Source organism: Coptis chinensis, chromosome 3, assembly GCF_015680905.1.
Source record: "Coptis chinensis isolate HL-2020 chromosome 3, ASM1568090v1, whole genome shotgun sequence".
In the NCBI taxonomy this organism is placed as follows: Eukaryota; Viridiplantae; Streptophyta; class Magnoliopsida; order Ranunculales; family Ranunculaceae; genus Coptis; species Coptis chinensis.
The window spans coordinates 37,054,886-37,066,174 of record NC_141458.1 but is presented as its reverse complement, the minus strand read 5'-3'; the positions used below and the strand labels follow the sequence as shown (position 1 = coordinate 37,066,174).

At 39.0% G+C, this 11,289-nt stretch overlaps 1 protein-coding gene across 1 annotated transcript; it reads left to right on the top strand.

Annotated features, from left to right (window-relative positions):
* Nucleotides 1-10,603: 10,603 nt before the first annotated feature.
* Nucleotides 10,604-11,233, top strand: LOC147509452 (uncharacterized). The gene has a single exon (XM_086597817.1). It carries the CDS (start codon nucleotides 10,604-10,606, stop codon nucleotides 11,231-11,233), a length of 630 nt encoding a protein of 209 aa, XP_086453943.1.
* The last annotated feature ends 56 nt before the right edge of the window (nucleotides 11,234-11,289 follow it).

The following is an 11,289-nucleotide window of genomic DNA, read 5'->3' as shown; positions in this document are numbered from 1 at the left end:
TGTTTTACAAAAACTCTAAATCTCCCCCTAGCGTTATGCAATTTGTAATCAAACACTATGCAGAAAACTATTTTCTGACGAATAGAATTTCTGACGCATAGAATTGTCAAGGTCATATCTTTCCCGTCACTCATCCAAATTAAGTGAGGCTCACTGCATCGGATAAAGACTCTCTAAGGTTTCATTCAGTTTTGGTTTCGCACAAATCTACAAAGTACAGTGTCCTATACACTTCCTACAATGCAACATGTCCAGAATACTTGCACAAACAGTCATCATATATTGCAGTCAGTTTTCAACAATGCACTGCAGCAGTGTTGTAGTGTTGAGGATATTTAGATATGTATATCAAAGTAGACTTCTGAATTAATGATCTAATAATAGAAGGCTAAATCTATGGTACGCAGGTCGTATGGTATGCTATCAAATCTGGGCCACTCATACCAAGGAGTGCGTGTGTATTGCATGACAAAAATACTGATCCAAAGGCCCACATTACCTGCGCACCATACATCTCGCGCACTGAAGACATGCTCATAATAGAATGCTTCCTTGTTATCTAAAATAATAAAGTTATATCTGTATGATGCAAGCATACGAATTCCAAATTCAGTATCATAGATCCGAAAAGTGAATGAAACCACTATGAAAGACAAACCTTGCTAAATCCCAACCAGTTAGAGTCCCCTATAAATGAAAACACCTTCTGGTTATCTCTCCAATTCCCAGAAAAGACCTCATAATGTGGTGCATGCGTCACAAGAAATTATAGGATGGTTAGATAGTGCATGCCATTAAATACGGTAATTTTCTGCCTTCTTAGGTAGAGAGCACAAATTGAGAGAAAATCATATAATAACATTATGCTTATGAAGTTACCTATAAACATATATGATACGGTAACCAATGCTCTATTTTCAGGATATATGTATAAATATTAATTATACATAAAGGTGCCATATCAAAAGGCCATTTTTGAACCACATTGCCAGTCAGAAACAATGATATTAGTCGGACATGCAGCAACTTTGACAAGTGGCAACATGAATTCTAGTTCTAACTTATTCATTAGCATTCACTAAAAGTATAATAAACAATCTTTCAACACACGTTACAAATTAGGCAGTTAAGATTTCAACAAAAGTTCTGTGATGCTATTAATATTTTGGGCTGCACAAGCCCTGAAATGCCTGAATGCTATTACGATTTCTGACTGCATACTATATTTAGATTAACCCAAAGTAGTCAACATGAAGAATTGAAAGAAATGAAGCCATTACCTCATAATCAACACCTTGTACGTATACATAATCGGAGTCAAGTGATGAGAAAGCAAGTCCTGTTATCTCATATTTTTTTAGCAATTCATCCATCTTGATAAGGCTGACCATCTGCGAGAATCATATATGGTTACACTACGATCAGCTCCTCCTACTGCAATGTGCCCAGTTGAGGCACTGCAAACAAAATAGATTATATCTCCCATAGATCTTGTATGTAACTAGTATTGAAAAACAGTAATAAGAATGCAAGTAAAACTTATCACTGAGGATTGTGCTCGACACAATTTCCTTAAGACGAAAAACGCCGCCGGTATGGTTGCTTTATGACCTCTCCCAAGATACAACAGTGGATGAGCGTGTCACCAGCCAATGACCAGCTCTGCAGGAACTCTCAGCATACTCCAGACAAGTTTTTAATAAGAGGAAAAATAATGAAACAGGAGAGACCCCCGCACCCACGCGAAGCCCGCGCACTAAGGTTTTCTGGAGCTCCCACCTCCCGAGAGCCCCCAAACCAAGGAGGCCTTGTGTGCGCGCGAGCACCTCCTTATATCTCTCTACACTATCCCTCCATAAGGACACAACCAATATAAACTTAAGAGTCTTAAGTTTAGTAACCAATGTGGGACTAAAGCCCCCCACATTAGAGTGTAGTAGATACAAAAGGTCATGGGTTCAAACCCATGAGGACACAAATTCCTTCACATTTCCAACAATCCCCCACATGAATGGAATTATTAAGAAACATAAGAAAAGAAAAACAAAACAAGAATGTGCGAATGAAGAAGTTATGAATGGGTGGAAGGTGTCATACGACTTGAACCTTCACTTTGTCATCCGGGATTACTAGTTGACCGGTGACCATAGTCTTGAATTGTTCAACATATATGTAAGCCAAGTCAACAGCAACACACATAACTTCAAAAACATCATAGAGTTCCCTCGGTTGTGCTTTCATTATAGCCATGAGCTTTCCGGTTTCATGAGTGCTCTAGAGAACAAGCCTATAAGTTCTCATAGGAAGCGGCTTTACTTCCTCACTCATATAGGTGCCTCTATCGAGTGTATCTTGTATCTTTACACCCCAATTGGAAAAACCAGCTATAGAAAGCATTAAGAGTATTCACTCATCCTTTAAATGATACGAAGGGTACTACTACATCATAGGGATGGGTACGAGTTTTCACTCTAGGTGTAGTACCCCCACAAATCACGTAGATAACTTGTTTCCCCATTGAACCTTGATCCCGGGATCTCCATTCACGAAGGTTGGTCATGTCAGTTATCGGTGATTTAATTAAATAGGCAATTAGTCTTTAATAGACTTTAGCCCCATCCCCTCGATGTACTAAAACCCGGCTCTCTAGCCGGGCCTTTAGTTAAAGGATCGCCTAAATTTTCTTTTGACCTCACAAAGTCAATAGCTATGGTCCCATCTCTTAACAACTGTCGCCGCGTTGTTATGTCTTCGGCGAATATGTCGAGATTTCCCATTATAGGAAGTATTTTTGGCCCTCAAGATAGCAGCTTGGCTATCACAGTGAATAGAGACAGGTGGAACAGGTTTAGGCCAAAGCGGGATATCCATCAAAAAATTCTTGATCCACTCTGCTTCCTCACTAGCTTTGTCTAAAGCTATAAACTCATATTCCATAGTGGAACGGGCAATGCAAGTTTGCTTAGATGATTTCCAAGACACTGCACCCCCTGCCATAGTGAACACATAGCCACTAGTGGATTTAGATTCCTGAAAATCAGCAATCCAATTGGCATCACTGTACCCCTCAAAACACAATTTGGATATCGCCATAATGAACACCATAATTTGAAGTATATTTCAAATATCTCAATACTCGATAAGAGCATCCCAATGCTCATTGCTTTGGGATTTATGGTGTATCTACTAAGTTTGCTTTACTGCATAAGCAATGTCGGGTCTAGTGCGTTCATAAGATACATGAGACTGCCTATAACCCTAGAAAACTCTAAAGGAGATACACCTAATCCAAAGTATTTTTGTCAAATGTATACTAGGATCATATGGTGTTACGGCGGTACATCAAATTGATTAAACCTTTTAAGCATTTTCTCTACATAATGAGATTGAGTCAAAGTAATTCCATCAGAATTATACACAATCTTAATGCCAAGAATGACATCAGCAATACCCAAATCTTTCATGTCAAAATGCTTACTCAAAAAAGATTTAGTCTTATTGATGGTTTCTAAACTGGTTCCAATGATCAACATGTCATCCACATATAAACAGATAATTACATCAGATTGTTCCTCAAATTTACAATAAATGCATTTATCTGCCTCATTAATATTAAACCCATTAGAGATTAGCACACTGTCAAATTTCTCATGCCACTGTTTAGGAGCTTGTTTGAGACCGTAAAGAGATTTCTTTAGTCTACAAACTTTTCTCTCAAGGCCTTCTAAAACAAAACCTTCTGGCTGATCCATATATATCTCCTTTTGTAATTCCCCATTTAGAAATACCGTTTTGACATCCATTTGGTGAATTACGAGATTATGAGTAGAAGCAAAAGCTATTAACATTCTAATAGATGTAACCCTTGTCATAGGAGAGTAAGTATCAAAGAAATCAAACCCTTCTCTCTGTTTATAGCCTTTTGCTACTAATCTCGCTTTATATTTATCAATGGATCCATCTGCCTTAAGTTTCTTTCTAAATAACCATTTATTCCCAATAGTTTTACAACCAGGGGCAACTCAACCAAATCCCAAGTGTTATTGGTTATAATGGACTCATATTCACTTAGAATGGCCTCCTCTCAAAAATGGCATCGAAGATGACATTGCCTCTAAATAGGTCTCGAGGATCATCCTCTACCAAGAAAGTAAGGAAATCAGGTCCAAAAGAGGTGTTAGTCCTAGGTCTCTTGCTCCTCCTAAGTTCAATTTCATCTTCAGCAGAAGAATCTTCTCGAACTCTAGGAGCAAGTCTAGAAGAACTCGGAGTCCCTCCAGATCTCTCAATAAATGGGAATTTATCCTCAAAAAAGACAGCATCCCTAGACTCAATAATGGTATTATCATCAACAAATTTATTTTTAGATTTGAAAACTAAAACCTCAGAGGGCTTTGCTATTACGTGCATATTCAATAAAGACACAATCTACAGTTTTAGGGCCAAGTTTAGTCCTCTTGGGTGTTGGTATAGACACCTTAGCCAAACACCCCCACACTTTAAAGAATTTATAAGACGGTGTCCTATTTTTCCACATCTCATATGGAGTTTTATCTGTGTCTTTAAAAGGTATCTTATTCAGAATATAACAGGCCGTTAGCAAAGCCTCCCCCCATAGGTTCATAGAAGCCCCAGAGCTATTGATCATTGAATTGATCATATCTTTGAGAGTCCTATTTTTCCTCTCTGCTATCCCATTGGATTGGGGAGCATAAAGGGCAGTGGTTTCATGTACAATACCATTATTTTCACAAAATTTATTGAAAGGACCAGAATATTCACCTCCTCTATCAGACCTAACTATTTTTATTTTCTTGTCTAACTGGTTCTCAACTTCAGTTTTAAAGGAAATAAATTTAGCTAAGCTATCATCCTTACTCTTAAGAAGATAAACAAGACAGAAACGTGAAGCATCATCAATGAATGTAACAAAATATTTATTACCTCCTCTAGTCATGTAACCTTTAAGATCACATAAGTCAATGTGAATCAATGCCAACAACTTCGGTGTTTCTTTCTACCTTTTTGAAAGGTTTCCTAGCATATTTAGATTCTACACATACTTCACATCTCTTGTTTTCAGAAATAGTATTTTTGGATATGTTACCTAGATGCATCAGTTTTTTAATTGAAACATTATTAATGTGTCCAAGTCTACTATGCCACAGATCAAATGACTCAACCATATAAGAAGAAGTAGATGCTTTATTAAATTCAAAATCAGTTACATTGAGCTTAAACAAGCCTTCATCTAAATAACCTTTACCCACAAAGGTTCCCCTTAGTCGAAACAAATTTGTGCGACTCAAAGACAAGTTTGAACCCTTCTTACTTAAAGGGAACCCGAAAACCAGATTTTTCCTAATATCGGGAACATAAATAACATCCTTCAAATTAAGAACATTTCGAAGTGAACTTCAAATTAACAGTCTCTTTTCCTTCAACTCTAGAAGCGGATGGAGTTACCCATGAACAGGACTTTCTCCTTCTCCCGGAGGAGTGAAGGGCCTAAATGCACTTTTAGTGCCACATATGTGTTTGGTAGCCCCGATGTCTACCCACCGGTCGATCATGTTACTCACCAAGTTAACCTCGGAACCCGCAATGAAAAAGTTACCATCCTGAACTACATTTGCTTGTGCCTTATCTTTCTTCCCATCATTCGGACCTTTTTTGAATTTACAGTCCGGGGCTATATGACCTCGTGATCCGTACACATAGCAATGAATTTCAGGATTGTAAGGTTTCTTTTTAAAGTGAGGTTGGGACTGTTTATTCTTGTTCGCATATGGTTTCTTTTTGACGGGGAATCTAGTTGATTTAGACTTAGAAGAACTAGCAGCATTACCTTCAACCAGGTTAGCCTTAGCCTTCATTTCTGAAGTCTCTACATTGATTTCAGCCTTCCTGTTATCCTCCTCGATCCAAAGGTTGACGATCAGATCTTCTAGGGTCATCTCTTTCTTCTTATGTTTGAGATTTGTTTTTTGTACTCCTTCCACGAGGAAGGGAGTTTCTCAATTATGGAAGCAACACCGAAAACCTTTGCAGATTTTATAACCTTCTGCAAAAATCTCATGAATGATTATTTGCAGCTCCTCCACTTGAGAAACAATGATTTCCCATCTTCCATCTTGAATTCGAAACTTTCCTACAAGAAACTTCTTAGAACCTGCATCTTGGTTAGCATACTTCTTATCAAGCAAATTCCATAATTCGTAGCGATCGTACCACAAAGCATAAACATCATACAAATCAAGAGAAAGACAATCAAATATATAATTTCGACATAAATAATCCTTCTTTTCCCCCATCTCCACACCACCGAATCGACCCGGGTTCATCTTCATTTTCATTGTAAATGGGTTTCTCAATCGAAATCCATTCGACAAGTTTCAGAGTAGTCGGATAAAACCGCATTTTCATTTGCGGTAAAAATTTTTGCCATAAAAATCTCGGGTTTGATAGACTTACCACTAGGTTTCTCCATTTTAGCAGTATAAAGAACAAGCGAGCACAATACTAGATAATAACAGATTGTTACTAGACAATGTATTTTTTCGTCTTAAGATTGTATGTAACTAGTATCGAAAAACAGTAATAAGAATGCAAGTAAAACTTATCATTGAGGATTGTGCTTTCGGCAATTTCCTTAAGGCAAAAAACGCCGCCCGGTATGGTTCTTTGCCGACCTCAATCGTCGTCTCCCGATATATCAACGATGGATGAGCATGTCACCAGCCAATGACCAGCTCTGCAGGAACTCTCAGCATACTCCAGACAAGTTTTTAATAAGAGGAAAAATAATGTTGTGCTACCCTATCAGATAAACAGGAGAGACCTTAGTTTTATAGATCTGAAAAAACGCAACTCAAGGCGAGAGTCATGACTCCTCATTGCCTGATTTATGGTTTGACTCGAATCAAGGAAAGATTTTGTAACTGTTACAGTTTTGAAAAGAAGACCAACAAAACAAAATATATCCCGCAAAAACAAGCCCAGTACTCGCACCCACGCGAAGCCCAATTGGGTGGATTTGCACCCCCCCCCCCTGCGCGCGACGTGTGTGGGCACACGCGTGCACTAAGGTTTTCTGGAGCTCCCACCTCCCGAGAGCCCCCAAACCAAGGAGGCCTTGTGTGGCGCCAGAGCACCTCCTTATATCTCTACACTATCCCTCCATAAGGACCTGACCAATATAAACTTAAGAGTCTTAAGTTTAGTAACCAATGTGGGACTAAAGCCCCCCACATTAGAGTGTAGTAGATACAAAAGGTCATGGGTTCAAACCCATGAGGACACAAATTCCTTCACATTTCCAACAGATCCACACACTCTTTGTACACAACATCCTCAAGTCCCATATAGACAGCTGGCAACCAAAGGTGTGTAAACTCCTAATATCGATCTCCTGGTCGTAAGCATCAATACTTTTACCAAAGCTGTGTGCCACCGCTGCTGTGGACCATTGACTTGGACTGAAGCAGAACCCTCTCCAACTACCCCTCTCCTCCTTTTTTTTTTTTTTCTTTTTCTCACGTATCCTTTTTCTTTTTAAAACCCCCGAAAACAGGGAAGAAAATTTATCCTCTTTTCTCACATTTTCTATCTTTCTATCTTTATCTTTATTTTTATTTTTATCTTTATCTTTATCCTTTATTATTATTTATTATTTTTATTATTATTATTATTATTATTATTATTAAACTTTATATACATATATTTAATAAAATAAAAGAATAAAATTTAGGGGGTGTTATAGATATCATCAGGAAACACAAATGAATTCAAAAGTAAAATTGTATTTTAGATGATCTGGTCAGGCTGGTGATTTGCAGTTACAAGGTTTGATTCGGGTGCTTCACATTCCTTTATATCTCGTCAGCATGTTGAGAAAGAAAGTTTTAAAACTACCCTTTTATCTAAGCCCTTGTGTGTTGAGACACCGTTAGGAGGTTCTGTTACCTTGTATGACGAGTGCAAAGGTTTTAAGTTGTGTTTCTTAGACCGTGTCTTTATGGTAGATTTGATCGTTTTGGGGTTTGAGGGTTTCCATTTCATACTTGGTATGGACTAGTTGGCGCGTTATCATGTTACCTTGGATTGTGCGAGGAGGGAGGTTATAGTGAATACACCTGGCATGCCGAGGTTGATTCACACTTGTGTTAGTAAGGAGGACTCGGTGATGTCTAGCTTCCTATGCTCTATAGAGATACCCACGAGGGATATTAGCAATGTGGAAGTAGTAGAGACTTCGAAGATGTTTTTCAGGAGATTCCAGGGTTGCCACCCAAGATGGAGGTGGAGTTTCGTATAGACTTGTTACCGGGGACTGCACCAGTTTGAAAGTCGGCTTACCGGTTGGCACCTAAGCTATTGAACGAAATGAAAGTGCAAGTCGAGGAATTACTTAAGAAGGGGTAAGAGTTTAATGTTTAGTGATTTTGTTTTTGGCTTAACCATATCTTTTGAGTATATGGGTTTGAATCTTTTAAGGTGTGTATGACCAGGTTCATAGGACCGAGCAACTCACCATGGGGTGCGCCTGTTATTTTTGTTTCAAAGAAGGATGGTACTTTGAGGATGTGTATTGACTTCAGGGATTTGAACCTGGTGACTATAAAAAATAAGTATCCGCTTCCTAGGATTGATAGCCTATTGGATCAGTTGAAAGGGGCTAAGATATTTTCAAAGTTTGATTTAAGGACTGGTTATTATCAGATGGGAGTTGAAGAGAAGAGTATTCCTTTGACTGCATTTAGAACTCGGTATGGGTTGTATGAGTTTTCTGTGATGCCTTTGGGTTGACAAATGCACCTGCATTCTTTATGGACCTGATGAATTGTATTTTTAGGCCCTTTTTGGATAAATTTGTGATTGTTTTCATTGATGACATTTTAGTGTATTCACAAAACACAGAAGAACATAAGATGCATTTGAAGATAGTGATCACGAGGCGTTCCTTAGGGAGCGAAGTTGTATGCTAAGTTTAGCAAGTGCCATTTTTGGGAAGAAGAAATTCTTTTCTTGGGACATGTGGTATCTAGTGAAGGGATTGCTGTAGACCCTGAAAAGGCTGCGGCAGTGAAAGAATGGAAACAACCAACCACCGCTCGAGATTAGGAGTTTCACGGGGTTAAATTTGGATATTATCGGAGATTTATCGAGAAGTTCTCACTTATTGCAGCTCCGCTCACGAAATTAACTAAGAAAGATGTGAAATTTATGTGGACTAATGATTGTGAGAAGGCTTTCTTAGAATTAGAACAGAGGTTGACTACAGCTCCAATTCTAGTAATCCCGACTAGAGGCGGAAAGCTAGTGGTTTTTACAGATGCTAGTGGAACTGGTTTGGGTTGTGTGTTAATGCAAGACCAGAAGGTGGTGTCGTATGCTTCACGACAGTTGAAGATACACGAGAGATGTTATCCTACTCATGACTCTGGAGTTAGCGGCAGTGGTTTTTGCCTTGAAGGTGTGGAGACATTATTTATATGGTGAGAAGTTTAAGCTTTACACAGATCACAAGAGTTTGAAGTATCTTTATTCACAGAAAGAGTTGAATATGAGACAACAGAGATGGATGGAGTTCATAAGTAGTTATAACTTCGAGATTCAGTATCACCCAGGCAAGGGCAATGTAGTTGCGGATGCACTTAGTCGATTGCCTGGTGTTTTGACCACTCTTATGGTGCAAGAGTGGAAGAGTTTAGAGACTATAGCAGCTTATGATGTCCGGACTACACTAGATATAGATGAGGGGTATATATGCATTTTGGAGGTTAGGCCGGTGATTTTCAGTAGAGTGATTGCCAGAGACCGATTTCTTTTGAGTCGGTTAGATGATCTGGTCATTGATATTTTAGATGATTGTCCGTCTGATTGGGCAATAGATTCTGAGGGAGGATTGAGATTTCATGAGAGATTGTGTGTACCAGATGATGCAAAGTTAATGAAGGAGATATTATATGAAGCTCATCGTTCTCGGTTTACAATTCATCCTGGAGGAATGAAGATGTACCAAGACTTGAAGAGGACCTTTTGGTGGGAAGGAATGAAAAGAGATGTTGGAGAATATATTTCTCAGTGTTTAACTTGTCAGCAGGTTAAGACAGAACATCAGAGGCCTTTTGGATTATTGCAGCCATTAGAGATACCGATGTGGAAATGGGAGCACATTTCTATGGATTTCATTGATGGCTTGCCTAAGTCTTGAAGAGGTAATGAATCTATTTGGGTTATTGTTGATCGTTTAACGAAGTTTGCTCATTTCATTCCTATTGACGTGCGTAGAAATATAGATAAGTTGGTTTCCTTGTACATCCGGGAAGTGGTCAGGTTACATGGGATTCCAATGAGTATTGTTTCAGATCGAGATCCTTTGTTCACTTCTGAGTTTTGGAAGAGTTTTCAGCGTGCTATGGGCACTAGTTTGGCGATGAGTACTGCTTATCATCCTCAGATAGATGGACAGACAGAGAGGGTGAATCAGATATTAGAAGATATGTTATGCTCTTGTGTAATGGATTTTGGTGGAGGATGGGAGGAGCATTTACCTTTGGTGGAGTTTGCATATAATAATAGTTTCTAGTCGAGCATTGTTATGGCACCCTTTGAGGCTTTGTATGGGCGTCCATGTCGATCGCTTGCTTGTTGGGCAGACGTGGGATACCGAGTATTGCTTGGGCCTGAGATAGTGAGAGAGACATCTGAACATATTAAAGTCATTAGAGAAAAGATTAAGACAGCACAGAGTAGGCAGAAAAGTTATGCATATTTGAAGAGGAAACGGGTTGAGTTTTCTGTAGGTGATTTTGTGTTTTTGAAGGTTTTCCCTACGAGAGGAGTTATGAGGTTTGGCATGAAAGGAAAGTTGAGTCCACGATATATTGGACCATATGAGATAGTAGCCTCCATTGGTAGTTTGGCGTACCGTCTTGCTTTGCCGCCTAACTTAGCGATGATTCATGATGTCTTCCACGTGTCTATGCTACAGAAATGTGTGAAAGATCCTATTGAGGTTGTTCAGCCAGCAGAGCTAGAGTTGAACGATGGTGTAACTTTCACAGTGAGACCTATCACGATAGTAGATAGGGATGTGAAACACCTTAGGAGGAGGATTGTAAACTTGGTAAAAGTGCAGTGGAGTGAAAGGAAAAATGATGTGACTTGGGAACTTGAAGATAAGATAAGGCAGATGCATCTTGAGCTCTTCTCTGACACTCTACCTTGAATCTCGGGACGAGATCCTTTTAAGGTGTGTATACTATAACACCCCGTCTTTTATTT

Excerpts from the sequence above, each read along its gene's own strand:
- LOC147509452 (XM_086597817.1), top strand. The coding sequence starts at position 10,604 with ATGGCACCCTTTGAGGCTTTGTATGGGCGTCCATGTCGATCGCTTGCT.